Below are 17,802 nucleotides of genomic sequence, written 5' to 3'. Positions count from 1 at the left end.
TCTGAGAAATCTGACTTGCTTATTTCTCTCTTCTGCCAGCAATGGGTTAGAGATTACAGCATAAAATCGATCGCAATGTCGTCCTCGCCTTATTCCTCACTACTGCCTCGCGATCCAGTCTACGGATTTCCACCGGAATCTTTCGACCCCTCCCTTCTCCCTGATGTCGACACTGAATTCGTCGATGCGCAAGACTTGGAAGCCTTTGAGAAGGCGCTCCAGGCTCCTGATCCGCTTCAGAGTCCGGCCGATGAAAACGGCGCTCGGTCGCCACGCAGCCCGAGCTCGTTCAGTGTGACAAAGAGGCCTTCGCAGGTCGAATCTGGCCTTGCGGATGATGTCGCTGCTGTCGCCGCCGCTGCGGACGCTGCTTCTGGAGATCTTCCTATTCCACCAACACCGAGTCAAGGGACATTTATCACGGCGCAGAACGATTGGGCGCCTGTTAACGAGAAGATCTATAGCCGTCGCCGTGGCTCGAGGCGAAGCAAGAGAAAGCGCAGGGGTGGAAAGGGGGCTGTTGAAGGCCTTCTAGGGACCCGCACCAAAGATGAGACTCGAGAGGGATATCTATACCAACTTTCAAAGTGGCCTCTGCTTTTCTTCGTGTTTGCATGGCTCGGTGGACTTGCCGTTGCATATCTGTCGACGAGGCTATATATCTGGGTGTATGAGCACTTCTTCACATGGCGCGGCCAGCGAGAAAGACTTCGAAGGAATTTGCGAAATGCCTCGAAGTATGAGGACTGGGTAAGTGCCGCAAAGGAGCTCGACAACTATCTGGGTCGACAAACATGGAGGGAAGAGAACGATTTCGCATACTACGATTCCAAGACTGTTCGAAGAGTTTGGGAGCAGATGAAGAAGACAAGACTGCGCGCTGAAGAGCAAGAAAGCAAGGGCGAGAAGGGTGATGGAGGTAAAGCGGTGGATGAGCTGAAGACCTTGATTGAAGCTTGCGTCAAGAATAATTTTGTTGGCATTGAGAACGCGAGGTTATACAGCCAAACGTACTTTGGAACCAAGAATCTGGTACAGAGTTTCCTCGATGAAGGTGAGTCTCATTGCCCTATTTAGATACTCGAACATTCTAACTGCAAGCAGAGGAGAAGTGCATCAAATTTCTGATAAATACCAAACAGCTCGAGATGGAGCAGAAGCGAGTGCTATTCAAACACGTCTATGCGAACTACGGAAGAACAGCTCTCTGTCTCTCCGGAGGCGCAGCCTTTGCCTACTACCACATTGGTGTTGTCCGAGCTTTGCTCGATGCGGATCTCCTACCAGATGTCATTACAGGCACCAGTGGTGGTGCTTTGGTAGCTGCTTTGGTGGCCACGCGAACGAATGATGAGCTCAAGCAACTTCTTGTGCCAGCACTTTCTGAGCGGATCAACGCCTGCCGCGAACCCTTTACAGTCTGGATTCCTCGATGGTGGAAGACTGGAGCTCGATTTGACTCCGTTGACTGGGCGCGACGATGCGGCTGGTGGACACATGGCTCCTTGACATTCCGAGAAGCTTATGAACGAACAGGTCGCATTCTCAATGTTACCTGTGTGCCAGCCGACCCCCATTCGCCGACGATTCTTTGTAACTACCTCACAAGCCCCGATTGTGTTATCTGGTCGGCGGTATTAGCATCGGCCGCTGTACCTGGAATTATTAACCCCGTCGTTCTCATGATGAAGACTCGAGACGGTTCTCTAGAGCCGTACTCCTTTGGACACAAGTGGAAGGATGGCAGTTTACGAACGGATATTCCTATCAAGGCCTTGAACACACACTTTAACGTCAACTTTACAATTGTCAGCCAAGTCAACCCACATATCAACCTTTTCTTTTTCTCTTCTCGAGGCTCAGTTGGTCACCCAGTCACACATCGCAAGGGGCGTGGGTGGCGAGGCGGCTACCTGATGTCTGCGTTTGAGCATTATCTCAAATTGGACATGAATAAGTGGCTTAAGTTCATCCGTCATGCCGAGTTGTTGCCCCGGCCTCTTGGTCAAGACTGGAGTCAGCTTTGGCTTCAACAATTCAGCGGTACTATTACGATTTGGCCAAAGTCGAGAATTTCAGACTTCTGGCGTATTCTATCAGATCCTGACCCTCATCGACTATCCCGTATGATTCACGAAGGAAAGCAAAGTGCTTTCCCCAAACTCAAGTTCATTGAGAACAGACTGAAGATTGAACGACTGGTGGAACGCGGACGCTCTGACTCAAGACCGTGGGTGCGTCGGGGCAGCATTCAAACTATTCTCAGCGAGGAGGATATCAGAAACATTCTGGCGGAGGAGATGGGCAATGGTGCCACCACAGAGGACGAGACCGATGTGGAAGATCTCAGTGGTCTTGGTCTTGGTATGACCACCCTCGACGAGAATACTCTTTACGAGGAGCCCGGAGAGAAGAGTGACTCGGAGGTTAGCAGTTGAGCTGAGTATCGTGTAAGATGGATGGGGGTGGATATAATACGAGCAGCACTGAATGTCTGTCTCTACATATCTCTAAGGTTGCTTTATAAGTTTGGGGTTAAAAATTGAATTAGGACTGGGAGGAACAAGTAGATCATTTATCATTATAAGCGTCTTTAATATACATCAAGCGTTCCATTTGTCAAATTATATGGCCAGATGGTCTCGTTCCTATTTAGGTAATAGAATTCACTTGCTCCGTTCTGAGGAGGTGCTGTACCTTAGCCGGGCTCGAAATAGAATAGAGTTGGGGTTGGCGCTAGTGGAGAAGGTCAAAGACTGCAGGGCTGAGTACACTAAGAAACAGTGGCTGTTCCTTTCTAAAATTGTTTAGGTAGGGTCTGGGTCCTCTGAAACTGAGAACACGGTGGCGCGTACGGCAAAAGGAGCCATTCAGTCAGTGCAGGCGGCAGTGAAAGTGGGGAGTGACAGATAATCCGATCACCGGCAGCCGTCAACCCGCCCGCTTCCTAGGTACTCCAACCAACCCAGAGTCGACCATGGGAAATGCGCTGCGTGGCCGTAACTAAGGTAGTAGACGACACCAGCACTTTTCTTCAACTTCACCTTCCCCCCCCCCCCTCCCCAAACAATCAAGCACAATATTATCTGCCAGTAAAATACACTCTTTTGGGGCAGAGAACTTGAACTTGATTTTGCAAAGAGCCTTCTCTTTATTTCATTAGAGCCCTTTTGTGTGTCTTTGTTTCTATCTGTCTTCTATTACATCGATAGATCGCCTCGACTTGTGGGCTACGTTTCCCCTCGAGCTTGCTTTGAGAGTAGCCCTGGGGCTCTCTTCAACCCGTCAAGATGAGTTCCGACTATTCTTATGACGAGCAGGTAAGAATGGGCATTGTCTCTATGCTTCGACACCGGCTAACTCGAATAACCAGGGCCAATTCTTCCCCTTCTTTATCCTGACCCTCACCGGCATCGTCACTGTTCCCCTTACCTACACACTCCTTCGCCCGAATCGCGACCAAGATGCGCTTGCGCCACGGATCAAGACCAACTACAAGTCAGAGCATGCAGCTACTGTCGAGTCGCTCAAGTCAGCGCAGAAACGTAGCCAATGGAGGGTCAAGCGGGTCATCTTCGTGATAATCGGCTGGTCCCTCATGGCTGGCATGGCCTACCTGATCATGGTCACCCAGCGAACTGTCCCCAAGCTTTGGAACCCTTACGATATTCTTGGCATCTCAGAGGTAAGCTTCGTGACGGCTATATCATTCTCAAGTGACATTGCTGACACAATCACTACAGTCTCTCAATGAGAAGCAAATCAAGTCGCACTACAAGCGACTCTCCCTCAAGTTCCATCCCGACAAGGTTCGACCTGACCCAGCAAAGAACGAGACTGTTGAATCCCTCAACAACTTCTACGTCGAACTCACCAAGGCCTACCAAGCGCTCACCGACGAAGACGTGCGCAACAACTACATCCAATATGGTCACCCCGATGGAAAGCAGAGCTTTAGTATGGGGATTGCTCTTCCTCAATTCATGGTCTCCGATGGCAACGGCAAGTATGTCGTTCTTCTGTACACTATGCTTCTTGGAGTTCTTCTACCCTGGCTTGTTGGATCATGGTGGTACGGCACAAAGAGAATGTCAAAGGAAGGTGTCCTGATGGAGAGCGCCAACAACCTGTTCCGACAATACGACGACGAAATCGAGGAGGGCGGCATCATCACTGCCCTCAGTGCTGGCAAGGAGTTCGAGGACATTCTGAAGGGCGACAAGGGCGAATCTGGTCTTTCCAAGATCGAGTCACGAATTACAGCTGAAAGCGAGGTCGGGCCCACTGCTTCTGGCATGTCGCTCAAGGACAAGGAGGCTCTGGAGGATCTTGATAACGGTGTTCGTCGAAAGGCCCTCGCCCTTCTCTGGGCTTACCTCGGCCGTGTTGAGCTCGACGACCCTGCTCTAACCAAGGCCAAGTTCCAGGTTGGCCCTATCGCCCGCGCCCTCAACCAGTCCTTCAACGCCATCACTCTCGCTTACGGAAACATTGGTCCTATTGCCAACTCGTTCTACACCAGCCAGAACCTCATTCAAGCTGTTGCACCCCATGCCTCTCCTCTCCTCCAGCTTCCCCACATCACTCCCGAGATTGCTCGTGCTATCGAAGGTGACTCCAAGACGCACATGCCTGTCCACCGATTTATGGATCGACCAGACGCTCAGCGCAGACAGCTTGCTGTTGGAAAGGGCCTCCTGACCGAGGAGCAATACCAGACCGCGATTGGTGTCGCTAAGCAGATTCCCTTCTTCCGTGTATCCAGGGCTTTCTTCAAGGTTACTGGCGAGCGCTTTATTATCCCCTCGTCACTGGTTTCTCTTGTCATCAAGGGCCGCTTCATTCCTCCTGGTACTGAGAACATTCCTCCTGTCAACGAGCTGGATCTCGAGGACATTGACCCGGCTGAGGACGATATCGAGGCTATCAACGGACGCAAGAAGAAGACTATCAAGGGCCCTGATGGCAAGCTCATTCCTATCGAGGAGGAGTCAATCCTGCCCCCTCTGACACACGCCCCCTACTATGCCCGTGATCACTCTCCTCAATGGCACGCTTTCCTTAGCGACTCCAAGCAAGGCAAGATGGCTGTTCCTCCATTCCACTTCGCCAAGTTCGACCAGCCTATTATCGATGATGAGGGCAAGCCTACTTTCAACATGCAGACTCTCAAGGCTCAATTCGCCGCACCTCCTCAAGCTGGTCACTACACCTTTGTTTTGCACGTCATCTGCGACTCCTATGTCGGCTTCGATACCAAGATGGAAGTAACCTTGGTAGTTGAGGAAGCAAGCAAGGCAGCCGAGATGCAAGCCGAGGACGAGATCAGCGAGCCCGAAGAGGGTAAGTCTCAATTGCAAACCGAACTATCGAAAGTTTCTGCTAACAACCTTTCAGATTCCCTCGCTGGACAGATGCACGTTCTCAAGACTGGCCAAACTCCCAAGACCCGCAGAAGGGATTCTGACGACTCTGAGGATGAGAGTGGAACAGATGAGGAGGAGGATGACACCAGCGCAACAAATACCGATACTGAGGACGAGTCATAACGGCCTACCAGTCTCTCTTTGTGGATTTAAAAAAAAGTACTGTAATCACTAAATCATGAACGAAACCCTGCCCTTCTCAGGAGCATGATGTGTGTGTACGGAAGCGATATAATCCCTGTGTATGTATGTATTAGGACGGGAGGGGGGGAGTCTGGAGGAGGATGACAAACAATTTAAAGCTTGGGCATTTGTTTCTCTATCGAGATCGAGAAACAAGTTGGGAGTTTAGGGGTTTCTTTAAGGTACACACACACATACACTCAGTATATAACTCTTTCTTGTTGTGCTTATTCTCATTCAACTTCAAATTATTTCCACAGCCGGCTTGTTTCGTTCAAGCACCGAGACACCTTTTCCAGTTTCCATCTCAGCCTCCAGTGAGCAAAAACCCTTGTATTCGAGCAACCATTGTATAATATAACAAGCGCCCGTATTAACATTCTTCATCCCCTTTGAAACAGTTGCCCGTGAGGCGACGTTCTTGTTTCCATACATTATGTACACCTCTTGTATCGCTTCTTTCAGATTCTCTCAGGACCTTTCGGGATATAGACTATGCGTATATATATAGGGTTCCAAAGACGCAAGACCAGCTTTCGTCTTGCTTGTACATATCTTTCGAACAGTGAGTGGGGTTGATTTCTTAGCATACTCTTACACCGCAGACTTCGACACCCTTGCCCTCAATACGAGCGGGACGACCAAAGTACAGGATGGACAATTCACGAATGAACAAAGCATCGGTATCGCTCCAGACGTCGAGGCCCATGCTTTCCACGGCGTGACTATCTACACGGATAGCATCAGCATCGTCAGGTTCGAGCTCAGAGTCTGATGGACGAAGCGGTGCTCTTTCGCCCGAAGCTTGTGACAGGCCTTCGTCATCATCGTCACGGTCAGTATATGGCTCGTCCTGGCTGTCAGCCAGATCAGCTAACACTGATAGTATTTGTGTGGTGAGACGGTGGAAGTAGGCAATGATAGCAAGCTCGAATCGGGCTTCGCCAGAACCATCAGGGGCACGATTGCTGGTATTGAGAGACCCAAGTGAGTCTGATAATTGCCCAGAGCGAGAACCTGGTCGTGGCATAGTCATAGAGGGTCCAAAATCGGCGAGCAGAGAGGCATCGTGAGCTGCCTCCTCTTGCTGTTCCTGACGCAATTGTTCACCGGCACTGGCCCACCACATGTAACCATTATAGGCAAAAGCTGCCCATGTCAGCGGTTCGACGACTTTTTCCACTGCGTCGTCTCGTGGGTCACGGACGATATGACTTGACTGGGTAGAAAATCTACGCGCAGCACGCTCCTCTTCAGGAGACTCTGGGACCGCGCTAGGGACCTGGCTAGCAGCTGCAAGACGGGCAAGACCGTTCTTTAAAGTGGTAAAACGACGAAGATCTCGCTGGGTCGCCTTGATAGGCTGTCCGCGAGGGCATTCGACCACGGGCCAGATTCGCTCCGTAGCATTAGAGGAGTAGTCGGGAGGCAAAGTGACGAGCATATCCCATAGTGTGTCCTTCATAGCGAGAATGCTGTCAGTGGTGCACGCAATCCAACCAGAGCCTGATTCGTCATCTATCGCATCTTCGTCATTGCGGGGTCTCTTGGACGCCTCAAAGTCGTCCATGAGAAAAGGTATATCATGAACACCAATAGAGAAAAGCGGTCTTAAACGCTGTGTTGAAGCTGATCCAGGGAGTATATCGGTGACAGATAGGGGAATATTGGAAAGAACAGAGAGGTTATATACTGGAAACATTAATGAAAAGCTACGAACGGAAGGGATATGACCTACCAAAATCACAAACTTCATGGACTGGTGCATGACATGATATTAGAATACGCTTCCGCAGTAAGGCTGCGCGATGTATGGGAAAGATGAGCGGACCAAACTTGTCCAGGAGGCTAGTCAAACTCCAAGCAGGGTGATACGGTGAGAGCTTGTTACCGGGAGGTATTAGAGAGGCACCGTCGGAAGCTGATCGGTTGCGGCTGTGGGTTTTGCGGGGGAAAGGTGATGAGTTGAGAGACGGAGAGCACACGGGGGTCTCTCCTGAGAGTCGACGATTGCCATTTCCAGACTTTTCGCGATTGGCAACCCAATATTCCTCGAGTATGCTTGTGTTTTTGCGATCCTCGGCCAGTTTCCTGTTCAACACGTCAGCCACGTCCATTGTGAATGGGGTAACGTTGGATTGCGTACGCAGCCATCTCCTTCAGTCCTTCAGCATGCCTCCAAGCGCGCCCCAGACGACCATAACTCAGGGGAACTAGAACTCCGACGGCGAACATTCTCGCGTTCCTTGCCTCCTCTTCATCGCAGGGCATGTTAACAAAGGCGCTGAGTCCGGCATGGGCGCTGTCGTGAACGAAGTAGATGAGATCTTCGGAGACCGTGTGTAGCCCGGAAGGCAGAGATTTGTATTCGACAAGACCTTCGAGGTCGACACCAGGAGCATTCTGTTTCCAGAGAATTGTATAACCGGCCTTGACGTCGAAGTGGATGAGGAAGAGAGCATCGATGGGAGGACGATCGAGAGGTTGGTTCGAAGGCATGTGGACGGAAAGAGACGGTTGTCCTCGGCGGGAGGAAGCCATGGCGATTGATTATCGAGATGGGCGCATCATATGACGGCTGGAACACTTGCAAAGGCGCAGGCAGAGTGCGCTTAAAATGAGTTTAGGAGGGGAGAACAGAGTCAAGAGAGGAGATAGGCGAGCAAGCAAGCAAATGACAAGCGAATTGAAGCGAGTTTCGAAAGTCGAGCCAGAGATTGTTACGACTTGTACGGAACTTTAATGGAGTAATCGAGGCAGAAATCAGAAGCCAGCGATTGCTACAATGGGATGAAAGATTCCAAGGAGAACAAGAGGATGAATGAATGGTGATGATAGATCGTGGTGGAGTTGAGTTTGGGTCTGGTCTGGCTTACAGCGGTTACATTAGGTGCCTACCTACCTACCTGAACTAGCTCGCTAAGGTACCCTAGCTCCAGGTAGCTATCGAAACCCGGTAGACTATCCGATAGGGCCCACGTGATACGGCGTGTTCAAGTTGATATGCATCCATGTTTAATATGAGATTTTACCTTGACAAGACATAAGTATGCTATTATAGAAAGAAAGCGTTTTCTGTCAGTTTCGTGTCTCAGACTCAGATGGTACTGTACTACACGGAAGGGAGCCAAGAAGAGTGTGGTCGGACAATCCCGTGATCAAGGCCAAGATACAGTTATTTTGTGTCTCTATATAATGAATCTATTTTGCATTGTTGGAGTGGCCGCTTGAAATCGAGGGGTGATGATACTTGGCCATTGACTGTGGAACAAGTATTCAAATGAACAAGTCTGGTTATTCTAGGCTGCCACATACTCTATATGAAGCTGACATATTGTCCCGTGTAGTTCGATCCCATAAAGTATGACGGAGATTCAGATGCTTCAGAGCACATGAAAAGATAACAACAACGATCAAGTTGACACTTCCTAAAGTAGAGATTTTTGAAGGCAGTGGTGCAACATTCAAATGAATCTAGATTAGCTGAGAGCAACAATCAGCTTGTTCTTATACTCGACGAGATCACTCTTGGCTTTGGATACAATACAAGTCGAATCAACAGTCAAGACATGAAGAAGAAAAAAGAAGAACTCTACAGGTGTTTTGATCATATCATTTAATTCTTTATATGGTGTGAGTTATGGATATAAGTCGGTATCCCCAACTATTACTGTCCCAACCGGATATAAGTGAGTTAGCACCCATATAATCCGCTGAGTCAGGCATGATCCATGCTAGGCCATGCCACTGGATGCCATCATCTGTTCCTCATCCTCGGTGCCGACTTTCACAAGCCATAAAAACGAGCACCCTGTACTGTACCTAGCCTAGGTGCCTGTGACATCACCCAACCAATGACAACCTCCCAATCAAAGACGTTCCCGTCCCGTGTCTACGCCTGTTGAAGAGCATTAATTACCTAGTTAAACAACTCAGTTGCGTCTGTAGAAGTGAATGTGATCTGATCAGTACCTATATCTGTACATTAATCCCTCATCCTCTGTAAAGAACAATGATGTAAGTCTATTCAGTGTCTAAAGACATGGAAAGACAAAGAAAAACGGACAGAAAGACAGACAGAAAGAAAAAAAGACCCCGCCATCATCCATCGCTAGAATTGACACTTGATATCGATATCCACTCAACAAACCAACCCCCGCCAAACCAAACCAGACCCGAACCTAAACCCATACAGTACAATCCACCAGATCCATCCATTCCAATATCCATAACCCAGCTGACCTACCCATAGTCTTTAACCTACAAACTCTACCTACTTCTCCTCTACTGGTGTCTCACTCTGTCTCATCACCTGTCTTTTCTTTTCCTCTCTTCTCCTCTCTTCTCCTCAGTAGAGTCTCCGTTTGTCGCCCATCATGTCCATCTCCAATATCCTGCTCTACTTCCTCCTTGGCTACGCCGCCCTAATAATCTTCTTCTATGCCATGTCCCTCGTCGTTCCAAAAGCCGCCTTCGCCGCCCGCGGTCTCGCCTCCTACATCTCTCTCCTCGCCGTCGCAGCCTACGGAGTCCTCGCCTCCATCTTCCTCACCGTTGTCGGAAAGCAGCAGATCGCGCAATGGGCTGTCGGCCGCTGTTTTCACCATGTTATGCGCTACACCACTGGCGTTGAGTTCGTCGTCGAGGACCCTGATAACGTCCTCGGTACTACGCGCCCGGCCATCTTCATCGGAAACCACCAGACGGAACTCGATGTTCTCATGCTCGGAATCGTGTTCCCCAAGTACTGCAGTGTTACTGCCAAGGCCTCGCTGAAGAAGGTACCTTTCCTCGGCTGGTTCATGTCGTTGAGCGGTTCCATTTTCATCGATCGCAAGAACAGCAAGGATGCCCGCGAGGCTATGAAGGGCGCTGCTAGTGAGATCCAGTCCAAGCGTCAGAGCGTCTACATGTTCCCCGAGGGTACTCGAAGTTATGCCAAGGAGCCCATGCTGCTGCCTTTCAAGAAGGGTGCTTTCCACCTTGCTATCCAGGCCGGCGTGCCCATTGTTCCCTGCGTCGTCGCAAATTACAGCCATATCATGCACCCAAAGACTCTCACCTTCAAATCTGGAAAGATCCCCGTCAAGGGTATGTATAACTCATCTGTTCAGCTGCTCAAATATCTAACAGTGTGAAGTTCTCAAGCCTATTCCCACCAAGAACTTGACCGCCGCCGACGTTGACGAGCTTACCCGCACAACGCGGGAGCTCATGCTCAACGAACTCGTCACTCTCACAGCAAAGGCCCGCGGCCAACCCATGGCTGTTCCCGCTTCGCTTGACTCAACAACTGGCAAGAGCTCGGCCATCGATACAAATGGCTCAGCGCACTAAGCGCATCTCACTGAACAAAAAGAAATCATTGAGGAGGAGGAGGATTGGGTAGGATAGGATAGGGATAAGGAGTTTGCCATACGGGGAGTCACGTCGGATGCAAAGACTTGAGGCAGCCTTTTGATACCCCCATAGACGCATGCATGAGGCGGCTTGTGCTCGCTAGGTTTACGGGCTTGAGCTCAGCCCAACTGTTTTGGTGTACTGTTTCTGCTTTTTCGTTACTGCAGCTTGCTTGCTGGCGGATTTGCGCCTGTTTGTTTTACCTAGATTAGGTTCATGAGGCGGGCTCACAAGATGTTTTCAAAATTTAGTCACATGACGGAATGAATAGACGTATATACGTTGCATATGCGGATGTCGATCACTCCCCTCCAAGTGTCACAGGAATTCACATGCATACAGATCTGTATGTAACTTGTACACTTCTCGAGTTTCATTCGGTATCGTCTATCATCATCTGCACGCCAAAACCGGAGAACCAGAAACGAGATTCAACTCCCAGATCGCCAGACCCGACCTGCCCTTATATTCCGCCATGCTCCGAGGCCGACCAATTACAAGGAAATATCGCTATACTAAAAACCACACAAGAAATCAATGAAGCCCAGCTTTTGTATATAGCAAATGCACCGACAGGCTTACTCTCTAAGCGCCTGCAGTGCTTGCGTCAGAGACACGACCCTCAGACTTCGACCCCGTCTCGGTGTTCCCATAGCAGCCGAGCTCGTGTGTGTTGCTGTAGGGCTCAAGTCATCTCGCCAGAAACGGAAGACACGCTTCAGATCCCGAGGAATACCTTCCAATACGACCGTTGAGATGGGCACAAAAGGACGGTCCTCCATGCCCGCGGCAAGGATAGCATATTCTTGAGCAAAGTCGAGAGCGTTGCGGAAAGACGAGTATTGTGACTGAGCACGGGCGCCAACAATGATGTACATCTCAAAAAATGCGTCAAGAACATAGATGTGCTCAGGAGAAAGGTCATGCTGGTTGAAGGGGGCGATCTCAAAAACCTGGTGCTTATTAGTACGCCGACAGCTTGAGCCAATGTGAATCAACATACCTGTTGCCGTGTGTCTGCATCCGAGCAGAAGAGTCTGCTGCAGTACTTGGCATAGTTGGGCTTGAGCCTCCAATGGTCAGCCGAGTGAGGCTTTGATCCGCTCTCAAAAAGTTTCCAAAATGACTCAGACTCATCGCCATCGTCGGCCTCGATTAGTTCTCCAGTGAGTGTAAGCTCAATGGCGATGAGCTTCGCCGCACTCAGCTCTGTTACATCGCATCCTCGTCCCTTCCAGATATAGGCCTTACCCTGACTGGTGAGAACATAGACGAATCCTGCGCAGAGACTCGACGGGCTGAAATCACACTCATCGAAAGCGACCTGGCCCTGATAGCGCCGGCCGCAGAGCATGTTGGGTGCCAGTGAGTCGTACTTGTTGCTTGAGCCGCGTCTAATCAAAACAACTCCACCGAGTGCTTGCAAAAACTCCGTTGTCTCCTTGCCTTGCTGCATCTTGACAAGCTTACCGCCCAATGCCTTGGCTTCCTTCTGCACGAAAAGAAGGGCATCGTCAGCAGCCGACTCAGGAACCTGGTCACCAACCCAGAAATAGATCTCCAAGCGCTTCCACCCAGCCTCATTTGTGAAGCTGTGGGGAGCAATGTACATCTCTCGCTCAAACAATGTGCGCTCGTTGTGAGCCGAAACAGGCGTCTTCTTGCCCTCTGCGGATATTTGGAACACCTGGAAGCTGAGGCTCTGAATTTTCAGGGGGCCTGTGGGTGGTCGGTTTGCAAGAAGCTCTGCAGCATCTACCTTGTACTCAGACCTTGAGGGCTTTGGCCCAAAGAAGTCTGTTAATAGACTAGCAACATCGCTGCCCTGGCTGGGGGTCTTTGGTGGTGCGGTCGAAGCTGTTTGTTGAGGCTTGGGAGTCTCTGGGGCCTGAGGAGTCTGAGGCTCCTTCGAAGAGGGTGTAGGCAAGGGACGGGTGGCCGCTCGAGATGGAGTCTTGTTGATTTGTAGAGGGGAAGATCGTCCGGGGTCGGGAAGGGGGCGAGGAGAAGCTCTTGGTGGTGTATGTACTCCTGATGCCTCTATTCTGTCCCACGAGGGCTTCGCTACCAGAGGTGGGGCTTGAGTAGCACCGCCAAACATGGCCTTCGCATTCTTTACAGAGACAACAGGGTCACTGTCAACCTTTGTTGAGGACGAGGGCTCAGGCTCAGGCAGTGGCCTTTGGAACATCTTGACAGGAGACCGAGAGCCTGTTCGCTGATGTGTTAGACGGATTGGCTCCTTGGCAGGTTCTGATGTGCCGTTTGATGACGGGCGGTCCATGAATCGAGACATGCGGTTGTTGTCAAGTTTCTTAGGTGAGCCAGGCTGTGAAGCGGCGTCACCGGTCTTTTGGATCCTCAGTGGCGAGGGATAATCACTTGGGAGGAATTCACTCTTGGGAGTTTGTCTGGAAGAGAACGATGATGTTTTCTCATCTCGAGTCTGAAGTCGTCGAGGCTCATCCTCTTGAGGCTTGATAGAGGTGGGTTTTATGGGTGTAGGCTTTCCTCGTACGGCAGCCTTGGCAGCAACTTGCTGTTGAATAGAAAAAGGGGCAGTGGTTGACTCCTCTACCTTCTGTGCAGGATGTGTTTGTTCCGCTACCTCCTCCTTGACATGTTCAACGGGTTTCGGTGTAGCAGGCTTGGGCTTTTCTTGGACAGGTTTTTGTTCGGCTGCAGGTGCTGCAGAGGCGGCTTTAGAGGCAGCTGAAGTAGGGGCCTTTCTTCTGGGACCTCGTGCTCGACCCTTAGTCATATGTGTCAGCTGCGGGCCCGGAGCAGAAGGTTCTGTAACTGTTTCGATGGAAGCTCCCTTTGAATCAGACTCATCCGAAGTCTTTCCCCCATTGGCAGTCATGGGCGGCGGTCCTCGTGCAAGCATGCCGGCGAGGGCTGGGTTGAACCGTCCGGCGAGCTTACCTCCTACACGTCCCTGTAGTCTAGCAGGTGAGCTCGTTCCCTTTTGCAGGCTTGGCAAGGCCCGCGATTCCTCCGGTTTCGCGCTAGATTCGGTAACTACTCGCTTTAGACCCTCGTCAGCGGGTTCTAGGGCGGATTCAGGAGCGGGCTTGGGCGAAGAAAGGGTCTGGCTGGGTATCCTCTTGGGGCCTGGTGTCGGCTTGGGCGAACTTGGCTTACTCGGGGTAGATGGTGACTTCAGTTCAGCCATTGACTTTCTCTTTGCCATCTCAGCCCTTCTGGCAAGGCCCTCTGGTAGTGGCGAATCATTCGTGGGAGTGTTGCTTCTTGAGATACCCTTACCCTCGACCTGAGCTTTCTTAAAGTCATCCTTCTTCTTCAGAATAGCCTCCTTGAATTCATCCACTCTCTCTGTCTTCTGTGGACCACCTGTCTGGCTGAGGGAAGCTTTGCCCTTAAGAATGTTATCTTTCAGCTCATCAGGAGCCACATAGTTCTGTGTCTTGGTTCTGCGAAGAGTACCAAAAACGTTCTTGAACTCGGGTTCTTGGGCCTTTGGCGCTTCTGACCCTGTTGGCCGATGCCTCAAGGAGCTACGGAAATCCTTCTTTGGGGGTGTTTCGGGCTTAGGCTTAGGCACAGGCGCAAAGGGTTTTACTTCTCTGGGGCTTATGACCGGCTCATCCTTGGCAGGCCCCGGCGCCTTCTTCTCCTCTTCGGTGAGTTCGGGATCCGGGACTGGCTCAGGATCAGGAACAGGTTCGGCCTCAACCTTGGCAGCCTTGTCCTCAGTTGGAGTCCCAGGCTCAAGCTTAGGGGCACTCTTGGAAATGCTCGAACTGGCACCGTGGTTGTAGGGTCGGTTACCACCAGGTGGAGGAGAATAGATGCCGCCAAGGCCAGTAGTATTGGTCTTTGTAGCGGTTCCCATAGGCGTAGACCTCATAAGTCCTCCGATACTAACTTGGTGCTTATGAGAAATAGACCCTGGGCGAGGCCGTGTGGTTCCTTCAGCGCCAGGAAAACCTCCCTTGTTCTTGTTCAGCTCTGCCATCCAAGCTGGCTGCGATGAACTCGATTTGTGGTGAGTCTTGGGTGACTCAGGCGGCTTATTCAAAGCACTCTCAAGCCAACTTGACTTGGTAGGGCTCCACCTTCGAGGATCCATAGTCTTAGAAGGGCTGGTAGGAATTGGTGCTCCCTCCATGGCAGTGTCAATCGTAGGAGCCTTTGGTGTAACCTCGTTATCAGACTCTCCATGTCGAGACGTTGGTCGGCTCGAGTTTGGCGTTGTTGATTCAGGCCGTCCCTTGCTCTGGGGTCGCGCGTTGACAGATAGACCGCCCCCTTGGTTCGACTGGATCGAATTGACGCGATTCAGACCAGGAGGGCTCGTAACGCTCCATCGCTTAACGCTATCTGATCTCTTCATCATGGCACTCTGGACGAATCCGCCCATACCCTTGGTGGGCGAATTGGATCGTGAGTTGGATCGAATAGGAGATACACGCCCTGACATACTTCCGAAGCGGTCTCCCACAGACTTATCCTCACCGGCGTCAAAGGCTGGCGGATTCAGCGTTGGGGGACTTGCCAACCTCATCTTAGTAGGAGTAGCAGGTTCCTTAACGGGTTCCTCAGCAGGTGGGCTTGGTTTTGGTTGTTCGGCTGTCATGCCTGGTAATTGCGCCTTGACAGAAGCCATGTCCAACCGATCAGTATCCTCGACTTGGTTCTTTCGGTAAGCAGCTGAATTAGCTCCACGGTCGGCTGTTTGGCGAAACCAGGAAGGGTCTTTGGATCCAAGGGCATGAGCAATCTGGTCCTTCGAGAAAGTCTGCTCAGTGGCGGAGGCTGGAGCTGGGGAAGACTCCTGCGACCCAATGAACGACCGCTGGGTCGCATTTTGGGTTGCGAGCATGCTCAATGGGCGTGCAGAGCCGCTGCGGGAGTTGGGCCGCCGCTGCCATGATAATGTAGAGTAACGGGTGGGTGTAGTCGCGGGCTTGGTATCGACACCAACAGGAGACTCGTTCTCCTTGGTCGGAGAGGAGCTGACATCCATTGGAGCTTCGGGCTTTGCTTCAGGCTCAGATGATGGCGAGGCAGCGTCGTCCTTGGACAAACCGGGGGAGTCGAGCCTCAATGCCTCGGATAGATGAACGCTACGACGACTCGAGCGCGGTGAGGGAGTGTTTGCAGGGGAGGACTTTTGTGGTGAGATTGATCGTGCACGTTCTGTCAGTGGTGATTGTGGTTAGCAAGAGGACACCATCAGTGATTATGTGATTTCAGCATCAATGCATCCCAAAGCCAAGACCAGACCATGAATAAGCCAGTAAAATAAGAATACAGCAAGGGAAAGTAAACAACGGCTGTACGACGGAGGACGTTGCCCTGGAAATTGGAGGAGGGAACGCCATCAATGCAAGCAACAAAGCCTCTCGGGTGGGAGTCAAGCTGCAAGCAACAATGGACGCCCAAGCTCCCTCTCTCTCTCTCTTTCTTCTTTGTTTTTTTGGTTATTTTTCTCACCTTCACGACGGGCCTGTCTTTCTCGCTTGGCGGCCAAGTATTCTTCAAGCTCACGAGCTCTCGTTTCGTCTTCTTCGATCTGTTGACCACGCAGGCGCTCGACCTGCTCGAGAAACTGGGAGACTTCGTCGGACATGGCTCTGGGGCCTTGGGGACATGACACGGAAGGGGGTGGATGTTTTAGAAGAAAGACGGCGCAGCGTGGGCCCTTGGCTTTGTTGGATAGTAGCTAGCACACACAGTAAGCGCGAGCAGGAAAATACACAATGCAATCCTACGCACAAGGTTGCAGCAGGTGTTATAGACTGCTTTGCTGCTATCTCCCAAGAGCCTAACGTAGCCTTGAGATGGATGTGGTGCTGGTGGGAAGTTGATAATGGGTCACTCGACTGGGATGGGATCATGTCTGTTAGCTGCAGTGGAAATTTCACATGGCGCTTCTGCGATCTTATTGGTTCATGACCGCCCCCAGGTGTGTCTGTCTCTAAAACCCGCCATGAGAGGGGGCCGCTGTAGCGCCCATGCAACCCGAAGGCTCAGGGGGCAATCGTTCCCGCTCGCTAGGGAGGGAGGGACTGCTTGACAGATTCCGGCCCAAATGCGGCCATGAATTGTCTTGAATCTTGGTGCATATCAGAGCTCGATCTCATGCAAAGATATGCATGAACCTCGTCTCATCACTTGCATGATGCAGAATCGGAACGGTGAAGATTCAATTACTATCACAGGCAGCCTGAACTCAGCCTCACCCAGCTCACATGTTGTGTTCCTATGCGCTATAAACAAAAGAACCAATATCAAACGTCATCCTTTGTTTACTTTCAACTTTTCCCCACGGGCGATCCACTACAACAACAAACCCAAACCATGGCTTGAATCCGTTAAACCTTGTCACATCTTGGTTCGTCTACCAAAGTGAGCAGTACGTATCTTGCTCTTCTCATGCCTCAGACCACAGAAGCAGGTTATCTCAGATTTCCCGATCGACAATACGACCTTGTAAGGTTAACACAAGCTGCACGCGGCACTTGGTGATGCTCTCCCGCTCCCCTGCGCTTCGCTAGGCGAGAGGCCTGTAAAGATTGCGTGCTGGAGAGTTTTGCGGGACGTTTTACGTTGCCCGGCGTAACGAGTTTATTGTATCGGGTTTCAACGTTTAAGCTAGCTGACTTTCTTATGCGATACGGCTAGTTGCTTGCTTCCAAGTCTCACGGCTATCCACACTCTGTGGTTTGTTTGTTGCTTTTGCAAAAGGACTTCCTGTTGTGAGGCCAACAGGAACTATTTGGTTGAGCCAGTCTCGTTTAGTAGAGAAATAGTCGCTTCTTTGCAT

General features: G+C 51.0%; 5 protein-coding genes across 5 annotated transcripts; 3 read left to right on the top strand and 2 right to left on the bottom strand.

Moving 5' to 3' along the window:
* Positions 1 to 75: 75 nt before the first annotated feature.
* J7337_002306 (uncharacterized protein) lies at positions 76 to 2,438 on the top strand (the record flags this gene model as incomplete). The annotated part of the gene is made up of 2 exons (XM_044820036.1): positions 76 to 1,054; positions 1,105 to 2,438. The coding sequence occupies 2 exons, from the start codon at positions 76 to 78 to the stop codon at positions 2,436 to 2,438; spliced, it is 2,313 nt and encodes a 770-aa protein (XP_044684336.1).
* An 852-nt stretch (positions 2,439 to 3,290) lies between these two features.
* Positions 3,291 to 5,549, top strand: J7337_002305 (uncharacterized protein; the record flags this gene model as incomplete). The annotated part of the gene is made up of 4 exons (XM_044820035.1): positions 3,291 to 3,320; positions 3,374 to 3,685; positions 3,744 to 5,343; positions 5,398 to 5,549. 4 exons carry the CDS (start codon positions 3,291 to 3,293, stop codon positions 5,547 to 5,549), a joined length of 2,094 nt encoding a protein of 697 aa, XP_044684335.1.
* A 643-nt stretch (positions 5,550 to 6,192) lies between these two features.
* On the bottom strand, positions 6,193 to 8,150 carry J7337_002304 (uncharacterized protein; the record flags this gene model as incomplete). The annotated part of the gene is made up of 3 exons (XM_044820034.1): positions 6,193 to 7,301; positions 7,441 to 7,700; positions 7,756 to 8,150. 3 exons carry the CDS (start codon positions 8,148 to 8,150, stop codon positions 6,193 to 6,195), a joined length of 1,764 nt encoding a protein of 587 aa, XP_044684334.1.
* Positions 8,151 to 9,985: 1,835 nt separating this feature from the next.
* Positions 9,986 to 10,946, top strand: J7337_002303 (uncharacterized protein; the record flags this gene model as incomplete). The annotated part of the gene is made up of 2 exons (XM_044820033.1): positions 9,986 to 10,700; positions 10,750 to 10,946. The coding sequence occupies 2 exons, from the start codon at positions 9,986 to 9,988 to the stop codon at positions 10,944 to 10,946; spliced, it is 912 nt and encodes a 303-aa protein (XP_044684333.1).
* Positions 10,947 to 11,587: 641 nt separating this feature from the next.
* Positions 11,588 to 16,605, bottom strand: J7337_002302 (uncharacterized protein; the record flags this gene model as incomplete). The annotated part of the gene is made up of 3 exons (XM_044820032.1): positions 11,588 to 11,962; positions 12,013 to 16,172; positions 16,470 to 16,605. 3 exons carry the CDS (start codon positions 16,603 to 16,605, stop codon positions 11,588 to 11,590), a joined length of 4,671 nt encoding a protein of 1,556 aa, XP_044684332.1.
* Positions 16,606 to 17,802: the final 1,197 nt, after the last annotated feature.

Source organism: Fusarium musae, chromosome 2, assembly GCF_019915245.1.
Source record: "Fusarium musae strain F31 chromosome 2, whole genome shotgun sequence".
Classification (NCBI taxonomy): Eukaryota; Fungi; Ascomycota; class Sordariomycetes; order Hypocreales; family Nectriaceae; genus Fusarium; species Fusarium musae.
This window is presented reverse-complemented; position numbering and strand designations above follow the sequence as displayed.